At 44.6% G+C, this 13,888-nt stretch overlaps 1 protein-coding gene across 1 annotated transcript; it reads right to left on the bottom strand.

The window, feature by feature from the left end:
* Positions 1-4,784: 4,784 nt before the first annotated feature.
* On the bottom strand, positions 4,785-8,825 carry MOS (MOS proto-oncogene, serine/threonine kinase). The gene has a single exon (XM_065669371.1). It carries the CDS (start codon positions 8,719-8,721, stop codon positions 7,672-7,674), a length of 1,050 nt encoding a protein of 349 aa, XP_065525443.1. The 5' UTR covers positions 8,722-8,825; the 3' UTR covers positions 4,785-7,671.
* Between the last annotated feature and the right edge of the window lie 5,063 nt (positions 8,826-13,888).

Consider the following 13,888-nt stretch of genomic DNA (forward strand, 5'->3'; position numbering starts at 1 on the left):
AAATATTTGTGGTATATTCTGTAAAACATTGCTTTGTTTTCTGTTCTGCAGATATATCTTACCACAGGATATAGAAGACACCCATACATGCTCACGTCTTCACGCTTCCCATCCTACCTTCTGTGTTATGGATGTGCTCACCTCCAAGTTATATAGTATTTTTATTATTTAAGATAGTGGTGTTGCCTCTTTCTTTCTGGGGTGAGATAAAGCGTGGCACCAAAAAATAAAGGGGAAAATAGTAACAAAAGTATGAAATAAATGAGCACAGAAGAAACCTCTGAGGAAAGAGAAGCAAACAACGAAACAAACCAGGAGCAAGGTTCCAGAGGCTCCTGGTTGATGGGAAGCCAGAACCTGTGTCAAGGAAGAACAGATAGCTTCCCCACTTAGTTATCAGATATGTTTAACCATAATGCTCCAACCTGCCCCCAAATAAAGAGAGTAGCATCAGAATTGTAGCTTATGCTTAAAAACTTATTATGAAAAGTCTGTTGATATTTTTATTTGGGACCTCATAGCAGCCTTCCAGTACCTGAAGGGGGCCTATAGGGATGCTTCATCAGGGTCTCTTCATCAGGGACTGTAGTGACAGGACAAGGGGTAACGGGTTCAAACTGAAACAGGGGAAGTTTAGATTGGATATAAGGAGGAAATTCTTTCCTGTTAGGGTGGTGAGGCACTGGAATGGGTTGCCCAGGGAGGTTGTGGGTGCTCCATCCCTGGCAGTGTTCAAGGCCAGGTTGGATGAAGCCTTGTGTGGGATGGTTTAGTGTGAGGTGTCCCTGCCCATGGCAGGGGGGTTGGAACGTGATGATCTTGAGGTCCTTTCTAACCCTAACTATTCTATGATTTGGGAACCAAAGCCACTAAACCTATAGTAAGTGAGAAGTAATATAGATTGATAAAATTATACTTACATGCTTTTTCCTCTTTCTCATTCTTCCTAGAAGCTGTACATTATAACTGCATGCTTCCCACGCTCCTAGCCATCTATTCTTGTCTTTCCTCAAACCACTTAACTGCTAAAGTAATTGTTGCACTTCACAGAACTCAGTTGAGCACATGGATGCTGCTTTTCATCATGAAGAAAAGTATGAAAAACTATATTTGACCAAAATCCATTTCAGCACTGACCAGTTTTGGCTCTTTTGGGGATTCAGTTTGAATTAGATAAAATTACCTAAAATCTCTTCCTTAACTGCTTCCTGTCAAGTTTTGCACGAGTGGCCATTTGAGGGAAAAGAGGATTCAGGGGAACCTGGAGGCGATGGATGCCATTTGTTACTAAAAAAAGAAAAAAAGCCTAGAATTAGAACTTCTAATCCATGCTTTCCCTTAGTAGGCAATGTATAAACAAGAAAGCACAAAATATATCACTTTTAACATGGTTGGTACGTCCAGAGCTACTGCTGTCCATGACTAGACAAGAGAATGCAGGCACTTTACAGTATCTTCTTTGTATGCCCCTTCTGAAATTAGTAAATGCAGCCAGATTTGGTAGTTGGGTTGCTGAGAACTAGCTGAAGTTTCCATGCAGACTGTGGTTACCCCAGACAAGTACGAGGCAGGAGCTCAACCTGGTTTTCAATGATTAGGTGTTAACTGTTAGCGCTGCAGAGGTGGAAGTTTGAAAGGCAGCTTGTGCTACTTATGGACAGACAACGTAAGATCGGAAAACCAGCTCACCTTGAGAACATGGCCACTGGGACATGGGATCCCACATGAAATGGCACTTAATTTCCTGCTATTAAAAAAAAAAAAAAAACCCAAGCAACCACCAAACAAACCTAAACACAGCAATTATTTATTTCCAATGAAAATAACAATATGAAGCTGTGGAACTTAGTTGATGACACAACAGATCTGACCTTTACCAGCTGGGACAAAGGAGGTTTTGTTCCTTCCTAAGAACACAGTCAAGGTGCATGGTTGCCCTTATCTGAGGAGGTTCAGCCTCTTCTTAGCATCACATAACTCATGCTCTGAATAGAGCATACCTGGCTGGCAGTGGGCTGAAGGGCACAGCCCAAAGATTTATTACAATACCGCTGTGCCTACACTTACACTAATGCTGCAACATCTGAATCTGTGCAATACCAGATCTCTTACTTCCAAATTTGCTAGACCCTTCAGAGCCCACCAGGACATGAATGCTAGTTCAGCCTTTCAAATTCCTTATGCTTTCATATATACCTTGCCGAGGCATTTAGTCCAGAGAAAGAAAAAGTGATGTCCCTTTTTATATTTGGTTGGCTGACTGATTGGAGCAGCCATGCAAAGTATCCTCAGCACTGGCTTCACACAGTTTCATGCTCAGAAAGTATAGCAAGATGTTGATAAACTACAATTACTTGGTTGTAGCACTTACTCCAGGTCTTCAATACATCTTCTGTTCAGGCTGATCAAGCTGCTTGTGATCAGTTCCAGGAATGAAGAGAATAAATAAACTAGGTATGAGTAGCTCTTAAGGTTTATCCTGACATACAACCATGTCTTGCTAACCATCTGGAACTGTGCTGCACACGTATGAATGGGGAAGGAGAGATAAAGAACAAAACCAGCTTATAGAAACACTTGAGGGGAAATATGGGTGAACAGAATCCTGTTAAGAGTTGTAATGCAGTTGTCAGCAGCTGCTCTGCTAGCATCATGTGCTTCTGCTCATGTTTTATCTGAAGGCGTGCAAGTGTGATGAAGTCAAAGAGCAATGTGCTGCTACACTCATTAGCTTTTGGGCCAGCTTTAGAAGCAAGAAGGCATCTTTTAAAAACCTGAAGCTGAGTCCAGATGAAGAAAACGGAAAGGATAAAACTCTGGTGGATTAAATACAAAACTAAACAGAAGAAAACTTCAAGGAACTAAAGTAACCCCCTGATTTACAGTTTTCAGAATATAAAGAACAAGGAATCTGTCAGCCCTGTCCAGTGGGTCCACCAGTGTCAGGTTTTCAAAAGAGAAAAAAACTAAACAAAACCTAATCATTGAAACTTGATCCCCCCCATAAGCAACAAAGCCATTGCAAAGAATCAAAGTGTGTTCCTTGCATGTGTATTGTCCCTGGAGGAAACAAAATAGGCTCATGCTAGAAACACTTCTGCGGGAGAACTCAGGAGCGGTCTGAAATCCAAGCATCTATAAATGTTACTATATTTGCAGAGCTTTTGTGGTTGGAAGGGACCCTTGGAGACTGTCTAGTCCAACCTCCTGATAGAGTAGGGTCTGAGCAGCTGGCTCAGTACTGTGTCCAGCTGGGTTCTGAATATCTCCACAGATGAAGATACCCCAGTCTCTCTGGGCAACCAGTGTTTGACCACTCTCAGAGTAAAAATTTTTTCTCTTGCACTTAAATGGAGTTTCCTGTCTCAGTTTGTCTCCGTTGCATCTTGTCAAGTCACTGGGCACCACTGAGAGGAGATTGGCTCCATAGTTACTGCCTCCCATCAGTATTTATACAAACTGATAAGATCTGCTGGAGCTTTCTCTTTCCAGGCTGAACAGTCCCATCTCTTAGCCTCTCCTCATATGAAGAGGTTTCCATCCCGTAATCAGCTTAAAGGCCCTTCACTGCACTCCTGGTCCAGTACATCCATGACTTTCTTGTTGCGGCAGAATCCCAAGGTGGCCACAGCGCTCCAGCTGTGTCTCACCAGGTCTGAGCGGGCAGAGGGGAGCCTATCTCTTCTGGCAGCGCCGGCAGCACCTTTTGTAGCACACCCCGGGATGCTGTTGGCCGCCTTTGCCGCAAGGGCGCATTGCTGGCTCATGTTCAACTTAGTGCCTGCCAGGAGCTCCCCGTCCTTTTCTTGCTAAGCTGCCTTCCAGCCGATCTGCCCCCAGCCTGTGCTGCTGCATGGGGTTACCTGGCACTCCATCAGGTGCCAGGCTTTGCAGCTCCCTGCACTGATTCCCATCACAGATTGCTCCAGTTTGGTCAGGTCCCTCTGAACACGGCACAGCCATCTGAACTACTGACCACTCCAACCAATTCCATACTGTGAGCTTGCTCAGGGTGCACTCTGCCCCACCATCCAGACACTTAAAGGAGGTGTTAACCTGTGCTGGGACCACTATCAATCTCTGGGGTACACCGCTAGTGACTGGTCTCCCACTGGACTTCATGCCACGGGTCACAACCCTCTGAGTCCAGCAGCTCAGCCAGTTCTCAGTTTTCACTGTCTAGCCTGTACTTCATCAGTTTCTCTACAAGGATGCAATGGGAAATGGTGCTAAAAGCCACACTAAGGTGAAGATAAGCAACAGCCATTGCTCTCCGCTCATCCAGCAACCAGTAACCTCATCACAGAAGGCTACCACGTCGGTCAAACACGACTTCCTCTTCACTAATCTGCCCTGACTGCTCCCAGTAACCTTTTTGGCATTTGTATGCTTGGCAATGGTTTCCAGGATTATTTGTCCCACCACTTCCCATGGTATTTAGGTGAGGTTGAATGGCTTGAAGTTTTCTAAATCCTGTTCTGGCCATCTTGCAGATGTGAGTTAGATTTGCTTTCTTCCAATCCTCAGGAATCTCTCCTGACCACCATGACCTTCCAAAGTGGCCTCGCAGTGACATCAGCAAGCTCTGTCAGCATTTGTGAGTGCATCCCATCAGATCCCATGAACTTCGGTATGTGCCATTTGTTTGGATGTTCCCTAACCTGACCCTCACTACCAGCAGTCAGTCTTCCTTGCTCCAGACTTCCCACTGGTCTCTCAACCCTTGCACGTTTATTTGTTATGCTTCAGTTTAATCGGGAGCAAATTTTTTATCCTTGCAAGCATTCTGCCACCTCTGCTTGATTTTCTGCTCATCGGGATGTATCTGTCTCGAGCTTTTAGAAAGCAGTCCTTGACTATGAACCAGGTATCCCGAGGCTCTCTTCTCTCCAGGACCATAGCCCATGCAACTCTTTAAAAAACCCCTTTCCTAGTTACAGGGTTGACATATATTGCTAATACCGCTTTGGCTGGAAGGAGTTGTGCTGTGTTGAATCATATTGGAATTCTTTAGGAGCACAAACAGCATGCAGATAAGGACCTGGCTGATATGTTTGCTCCCTTTGGATTTCCAAAGGTATTCGAAAAATCATTCACTACAAACTTTTAAAGGTACTCAGCAGCCATGTTTAGGAGAGAAAATCCTGGGCTGGATAAGTCAAAAGGTAGCAGCAGAGTGTAAAAGTGGCAGTTTCTCAACTAGGAAGTGCCCACTGGTGTTTCACAGGGTCATGTGTGGCTGGGCACATCCATAAAGGAAGTGCAAGCAGCTGAGCCACAATGCAACCTCACCATCAGCAAATTTGTTTATTTAGGACATGAGTGCAAGGGCCAGCTACAAACTGGCAAGAGGAAATTCAAGGTAGATTGATGTAAAGTGAGGCAAACTGGCAAAATAATCCTTATCACGTAGAACTATGGATTCTGAGCCATCAGGCCCGAGATGTTTCTTAATTAGAATTAACTCAAAGCTCATCAGCAACCAAAAAGAAGCATATCAAATCTTTGCAGGTGCTAAAGAACAGAAAACATCTTCATGACAGCAGGTTATGATGTGCCTGTCTTCAGAGCTGTGCAGAGTTCTCACTCCCATTCAAAAGAGAGCCTGGTAAAACAGACAGACATCTGCAGAGCTGATTACACCTTCAAGAGCAGGTCTTGGCCATCCAGTATTCTTCTGTCAAGTATAACAGAGAATCTGAAGGGCGCTTGATTTTTCAGAGAGACTCAAGTAGCACTTATTGATAGTAAAGTATCATTAAGCACAATAGCAAGTTCCTAGCAGTTTAAGCAACAAGCTACCTAGACTGGCAAAATAAATACAACACGTAAGTATCTAAAACTACTAAGCCACTTTAATTCCATTTCTTTATTATATTCTTTTGAAGACTGGAGAAACATTTTTATCTAAGGCTTGATGTTAAGGTGAGGCACGCCAATCTCTTTATCTGACATTTTATCTTACATGCCCTCAGCTAATCATTTTAAAAGGTAACTGGCTTGGTATGATAAGCTTTATAAGGGATTTCGTGTTATGCAACATGAAAAAATAGAAGTTCTTTTCCTATAGCATAATTATTTTGACAGAGAAAAAGCAGGAAATCTATTCCAGGATTTACCTCGGGTTTTTTGGTCCCACACAGCATTTTACAGTTCCAATTAAGGGGGACAGAAGAGCAAGAGTTAAGCTTAGATATGCTTTATAAACCATTAATTTCAATGGCCAACCCAAATACCATAACGATCTACAAAATCATCTCAAATTCACATAGCGGCTCATTTCCAGGATTTCACAGGGTTAAGAACAGATGTGTGTCAAAAATCAGGAAACCTGCTTAATTCCTTTGGGATTTTTCTCCAGAATGGAAGCAAGAGGGAGGAAGGGGAAAAAAAATAAAACAATTTGACCAAAACATCACTCGCTCTCCTGTGTCAAGAATTGGAGTCTCTGAGCTGAACAGCAATATCAGCTACAGCAGACAGATCTTCCTAGCTCCAGATAAGGGTTCAGATCTCAACAGATGTATAATTATCAGTTCTGGTAAATCAGGGATCAGAGCTTTCTGTCTCCAGCATTGCCTACAGCACTTCCTTTCTCAGACACATTACAACCAGGGTAGGAAAGATAGCAGAGAAAACAAGCAGTACAGAGGATAGTTCAATAGTGTATGCTTTGAGCACTGGCAGAGGATCATTATTACTGCTTTAATCAGTTTTCCTTTTCAGTACTTCCAGTATCTTATCTAATACGGACCCATGCATTACAAAGGATGAGTAACACACACACACACCCTTACCTTGATTTAGGAGGGGTTTGTATCTATACATTTCCCTTCATGTTTTCCCAATTATTTTTGTTTTTATATTCCTCCTGCACCTCCAAAACCTGAGAACTTCCTATTCCTCACAAGATACTCTTATAACACTTCAAACTAAATAAAGTTTACAATATACCAACTAGCAAGCTGCAACTAATACACCTGGCAGCACAGAGGTCTCACAAAAGCCCAAATTGTTAATGCGTGTTCTTACTCTTAATAGCCTTAGACTGGCAAAACTGTTCCTTGTTTGGACAAGTGTATGGGTAGTTCACATCTTCCATTTCAGAAAGGGCATACTCACTGAGATTAAGTACATCCAAGAACAAGAAGAAAACCCACTGACACTCTGTATTTCTTTTTCTGCATTCATTGATTTGTGATGCATGTTCATTCCTTGGTAAATGAAGAGGAAAAGCTCAAACACACTAAACCTAGCAAAGAACTACTCAGAGCTGACATTTTGGAAATACCAAAAGGCATTAAGTACAAAGAACCTTCCAGAAGAAGCCCCTTTTTTGTACTTACTTGAAAACAACTGTTTCTCTGCACTTCACATTCCCCATTTTCTCCGTGAGCAAGGAAGCGCACAACAGATCAACCATAGAAAGCCAGAGTTGCTAATGTCTCAATCCTTGCCTCTATCCCCTTCCATGGTAAAACCCCACAGTTTTGAGAAATGTATTTATTTATAATCTTCTTACAGCAAAGCATCAAAACAGTTTCTCTTTTTTTTTTAAGTATAAAACACAGCAACAAAGCCTTTAGATCACACAGGGGCTAAGTCATCATGTTCAGAGAAAAGGCAGGGGGAAAGAAGAAGTGACAGCAAAGGAAACAGTCTCTAGTTTTCCTATAGGCTCTGCTTGAGCGCCCTGAGGCTGGGAAGAAGCTGGGCTGCACTTAGGCGATCCTCTACATTAGCCTTCCAGCAGCAGCTGATAATGCTCTGCAGTCTCTGTCCCACTGCTGACTCATGGAACACGGCAGCAGCCAGCGAAGGGCGCAAGTTGTAGGCTACCACAGCGTAGAGCACGTACTGCCGCTCGCCCAGGTAGGGCTGCTCCCGCATGACGATCTGCCAGAGGGTGATGCCAAACGAGTAGATGTCCGCTTTGGCAGTGACCCTCTCGCCCTTGAGGAGCTCAGGGGCACGGTGTGTGTACGTGCCCCCCTGCTGGCAAACATGGGGGCTCTGGGACAAGCCCTCCTCCAGCTTCTGGGAGCACCCGAAGTCCCCAATCTTGCACACTCCCTGCTCAGTGATGAAGACGTTTGCAGGCTTCAGATCCAAGTGCACAATGCCCTGCGCGTGAAGAAAGGCTAAGCCAGTCACAATGTCACAAGAATAGCACACAGTCTCCTCCATGCTCAGGGCCTTCCCTCCACATCCTCCTTCATCATCTTCATCCTGTCTCCACACACCTCCGGTGCCATAGATTACATGGTGCAGGGTGATGTTGCCCACGTACTCCATAATGATGGTGCCCAGGCTGTTCTGGCTGGCTGGGGCACACGTGCTGGCAGCCACCACACGTACCACATTATTATGCTGTAGCCAGGCTACGTTCAGCTCAGCCCAGAAGCTCTGCCGTGATGCCAGCCGGTTTTTGCTGCTCTTCTTCACCTGCTTCACAGCCACAGTGGCACCATGGTAGGTGGCTTTGTAGACAGAACCAAAGCCCCCGGAGCCAAGAGGCTGCAGGAGGCAGAGCTGATCCCAGTCAATGGAGCACCAGGCCAAGCGTGGAGGCAAGCGGCGGGTCCTGATAGACGGAATTCCTCCTAGAGAGTTCTTGCCATCTTTGCCAGGGATAACTAAGGGGCTGCTGCAGGGTCTCAAGTCCGCAGATGGGGAAAACTCAAAATGGAGAAAACAATTAAGAGGAATGGGTGATGGCATAATAAGGTGGAGAAAACAACAGACAGGCACTTTGTCACTAGTTGTTTTTGCCTGTTAAAACAGAAGACTGAAAAGTTTCCCTAGCAGAAAGGACTGCAGAGTGGCTTTCAAAGCCTTTTATCCTCTCTTCACCATTCTCCATCCCACCCACCCCCAAATGAACTGCATCTGTCACAACTAGCTGAACCCAATCAGGCTCACCTGGAAACATTCTCCACCCCTGAAGCAAATCTCTAGAAAGTCAAGGCAAATGGATTTAAAGCTAAAAGATATTAACTCACGTGGATTTCACATCATGTCTAATCTCAAGAGAAAAGAAAGATGTTCTACCCATTGAATGCCTCCAGCAAAAATGCCCCGACATTAAATAATGCAGTGATTGGTGAATGCATTTCACCACGGCTCCAGGCACGAATGATCATCAGATACATTAAACAGCACAAAGTCGTATCAGAGGAAGCAGCTGAAATTGTGATCGCTAGCATTTGATGAGGCTGTGGCAGGCAGAACCAACTATAAAAGTGTGTTTGTAGAAACTTGCCACTTAAACTGACTAGGATAAGGAGTCCTGGTTAGCCGCTCAGCTCTGCCTGTGCAGGACAGCAGCCTTAGTAGCAGCATAAACACAAATGATTGCTTTGTATAATCCATTAGATGTAGCAGCTAGAATTATACATAAATGTTTGCTCATCTTCCCATTGCACCCTGTGCAGTTATTACAGGTGTGTATTCTATCCCTGGATCCTGCTTAATGAGCTTATTGCTAAATTCACAGAGCTGTTGTGGCAGAAGTCAAGCAAGCATGATTTCACCTTGCTGGTCCCAGTAGTTTTTCAAAGGAGGTTTTGCTCTTTTCACCCTGCTTTCACATGCTCACAGTGTTCGTGCTATCTGCCTTTGTGTTTGCCACCAGCTGTGCATCAGAGCACTATTATGGGACCTATAGAGCTTTGGGGTATTTTAGTAAGTATCTTTCTGTATGTGTTGAGAAATATCTTGGAAAGTTTGGTCCCCATTTCCCTTCAGAATCTTCCTCTGGATGTCAGCTTTACCAGTACAGATCCTGGTGCGGGTCTTCAAAGATCAGCAGTGCCTGTTTCTCCAGAGCTTATCTCTGGGCAGCCTTAGCTCTGCAGGCAGTTCCTAGGTAGTCTTCCTGGTATTTCCTCTTCTTTTTGGTTTGCTTCTGAGTTGAGGGGTGCTCAGAATACGTGCAAGCAGAACTGGAGCGTTCTCCACCTTGAGATGGGTTTGGTTGCTCACCCCAACAGACACATACAATGTCCCAAAGACATCTTCTGACCCTACCTGAATTCAAAATCAGCTCAGCCAGAGGGTTTTGAAGGCATCACTGTCGTGAACCAGCGACAGAGATCTTCCCTTGTGCTGAGATTTAAGAGAAATTTGATCGGGAGAAATTTGTCATCACAATTGACAGGGAAGCAAACTTAGAGGAGAGGTGAATGAGAATGGGGAATTTGGGTTATCACCTGCCAGTGTGAAACAGATAGGCTGGGGAGGAGCTAGATAAATAGGTGCTAATACGCATTCTAGGAGCTGTTAACAAGTGAGAGTGCAGGAAGTTAGGGGTGCAGAGGGCTTTCTGTGACACAGTCCCTGCAGATGGGACTGCTTGACAGCAAAAGGCTCTTCTTCCCTTGCCCTTTCCAGGAGGGACTTGACATCAGACATGCAGGGAAGCTTTGGGGGTGGGGGAACGACCAAAGGAGCTTGAGTGTAGTTTTAAATGTGCAGTGAAGCAAGCCATCTAGACAGCAGGTATTTTATGCTCCTATTCTGAGCAGCACTATGATTTTATGCTTGTATGCAGAAGTCTTCACTTCTGATCTTTGCAGATAATGTTTTCCAGGCAGGTCAGTTGTGATGGAAATGAAAAGCTGCAGTAAGCAGAAGAAGCTGTAGGGGAGAGAGAAAGGAATTTTGTGCCTATTTTCTGAGTGCTATTAGGGCTCCAATTCTAGCATGGCCATCAGTGCCATATAGTATATAAAAGCAGCAGGGAGACATCTGTGCTGTGAATTCTCCAGGAACCTCGTCCTTCTCGTGGGAGTGCACTGGTTACAACCTGTTTTCACCAGGTTATGGTGGCAGAGAAGGTTCAAAGGGAAAGTTGGTTGAGGGAGAGGAGTAGGCAGAAGGATGCATGGATGGAGGGCCTGAGAGTGGACTTGTTAAGCTGACAACTACAGGAGCGTTTCTGGGGATTCTGAATGCTACAGAACACAGCAGTAAAATCTGTGTTCACAAAACAGGGCTGTTTCCAAACTCCTTTGGTTGAAGTCTCATTTGGAAGGCTAGAGCAGACCTTCCATGGTACTTTTTCTAAACTCCATGTTCTCCCCTCTCCTTCCAGTTGTCTGGTTTTTGGTAATTTTCCTGTTACCCTTTTTGGTTAGAAACCTTTCTGGTTTGCCCCTGTTGTGGCAGGCAGGTTGTATGGCTCTTGGGGAATACACTGGATTTCTAAACAGGAAGAGGACCGTGTTTTGGGATTAAATAGCCTTAATGTAACTCACTGTCCTGTCTCAAGCTGACTGCTGAGGACTGGAGCAGGGAGACATCCAGCCTCTTTCAGTGTGAATGCAATTAAAGCAGATTTAAAAGCAAGCAGGTTTTTAATAAATGTGATTTTCCCGTAACCCATTGATGGCTCAGGCCCAGTGACCTCCCACAAGACACAACTGGTGTAGGACATCCTTGCCACACTGCACAGCCCTGTTTGGCTCCAGCATTACCAGTGGCTGGAGGAGGTGGCCACAGCATGGTCCAGGAAGCCATTTTCAGAGGCGAGCAGGGCTGCTGGGGACAAGCTGCCCCTTCCCTCCCAGCCACCCTTCCCCAGGGGAACCCACAGCATCACAACCGGTACCCAGGGAACCCACAGCAGTCTCCAATCACACTGCTCCCATTTCGTGTTTCCATGAGGGAAAAGGAAGCTGTATGAACCAAAAGCCATCGGCAGAGAATGCAACAGGAACTTTCACAGGTCTGTGGGTCTGTGTCCCAAGGGCTGCAGTTCATCACAGCTACCCTAACCTGTGGCAGTGATGGTTTTGTTCCAAGCTTGTGCCACATTGTACTTGCACAGGCAAGTAAAACATGCCTGTGCATCTGATGCTGCAATAGCTGCCCAGCCTAATCCATGCTTCCAGATGAGAAGAATCAGCCTCACTCAGTTCATCCACTTATATTTCACTTGTATATTGGGAATATAGAAACTCTTTGGTTGCCATCACTGTTAGTTACCATTGCTGTCTGTTGAGTTGCCGGACAGAAGTCAACCCCAATAGCAAGGGCCTTAAAGGACTGTGGATGTAACCCACCACAATAGAGAAGTTGTACCAAACACCAGAGTTTCAATTTGATCAAAATGCATTACTGTTGTGGTTAGCAGCCAAAGTTTTGTCTAAAACAGGAGAAGGACAGAGCTGGGGGTTGGAACTGATTTCAGAGAGTCTAAGAGTGTATCACAGTCATTACTGTGTACATTTGGTTGGTGTACCATGTAACAAACCCTTGAAGGCATGACTGTCCAGTGGCTTCTAAGAACTGTTTTACAATGTAGAGGTGGCACTGTATTTCTAGTAGATTTCTTTATAATCCTGCTAAAGGAGTCAAATTGAAGTACTTACACTACAGTCCTACTCTCAAAACACTGTCCCTTAGCCTGTGTCTTAGTGATTTCTGAGAGGTTTTCTTCCCAGTTTCAAATCAGTTTTCTTTTTCTCTTCATTTACTGCCAGTCCCTATGATCTCAGTTTGGGATCTGGTGATGAACCTACATTCTTCCTTATGGATATAGTGTTTCACTGTCCAAATGTTGTTTCCAGTCACACCTCATTTACCTCAGATGATATTCAGAGTTGCCTGAAAGCAGTTCTGATATGATCAGTTGCACAGATGTAAGTGATACCATTATTTGAAGCCAGTCCATGCAGGCTCGCTCTGAAGATACGCCACTGATTAAATGAGGGGTTTTTACTACAAGCACATGCCAAAAGAGAATCCAGTTCATGTTTCAGAGTTTTGTTGTTTTGGTGAGACAAGTGACACCTTGGAATAGCAAATAAAAGCAAGGTTTCATTAAGGCAGTCAGAAGTAAACCCAAATGCAAAGAACAAACACATCTGCAAGAATTGTGGTGCCATTTTACCGATGAGAGATATAGTAATTTACAAAGGATAATCCCTAGTTTATAAATAGTAAGTTTCAAACCCACATCATTGCGAAGCAGCTGCTTGATGCTTTTTTCCTTCCCAGTAAGGTTAGTCCATGTGTTCAAGAGCACGAAGTGAAGGCTCTCCTTACCTGAGTGCATGAGGTTCTAACTGGAGGCATTGGCAACACAGGTGAGGTATTTACTGTGGCCTTGGTGACCACCACTGACCAGGGATAACAATCTGGTACTTGCTGCTCGTGATTAATATCACAATTGCATAAGAGCACCTTCAGACAAGCTAAGGGAATCTAAACCTAGGGATAAAAGTAATAAATGTGAAATGTAGGCTCTCACGGACAGCAATACTTCCTGGCCACGCAAAGACGGTACCTATCCTGGCGGATTTACTGTTTTCATATGGCAGGCACATTATGCAGTATTGGTTTTGCAGTCTTGCCCCGGGGCAAAACTGACTTTGCTGAATGACAGGATGATGACAAGAAGTAATGGTGGAATTTGAGACTTGTACTTATGGACTAGAAAACAGCTTCAGTGCTTAATGAGAAGAATGAAATGCCCACAGCAAAGGGCCCAGGGGGTAACATTAGTGTGATTCTACTGCCTGGAGACAGCTGCTTTCCCAGGTATGTAGATTTAATGCTGATGCCTAGGATGGAAATATGAAAGGGTCAGTCTTTTCCAGCAGCTCGCACAATCCCATTCATGCACATCAGGCCCAGCTCTGTGACCCTATGTCAGACACATCGCCATAGAAATGCACACAGCACGCCTTCAGAGAGCAGCAGAGGTGCAAGAGGATTACCTAAATGTGGTGGCTCTGAAATGATGGCCTGGGCACGCTGATGGGTCACAGACAATTATCAGAAGTTGCCCTAAGTTACAGGGCTTTAAACCTCCCAGATTAAAAGGGGTTGTACAGTTTAAGTACATTGTTACAAGGTTTGCATCAGTGAATAAGCAGAAGCT

The sequence above is a fragment of the Lathamus discolor genome, chromosome 2, assembly GCF_037157495.1.
Source record: "Lathamus discolor isolate bLatDis1 chromosome 2, bLatDis1.hap1, whole genome shotgun sequence".
NCBI classification, from domain to species: domain Eukaryota; kingdom Metazoa; phylum Chordata; class Aves; order Psittaciformes; family Psittacidae; genus Lathamus; species Lathamus discolor.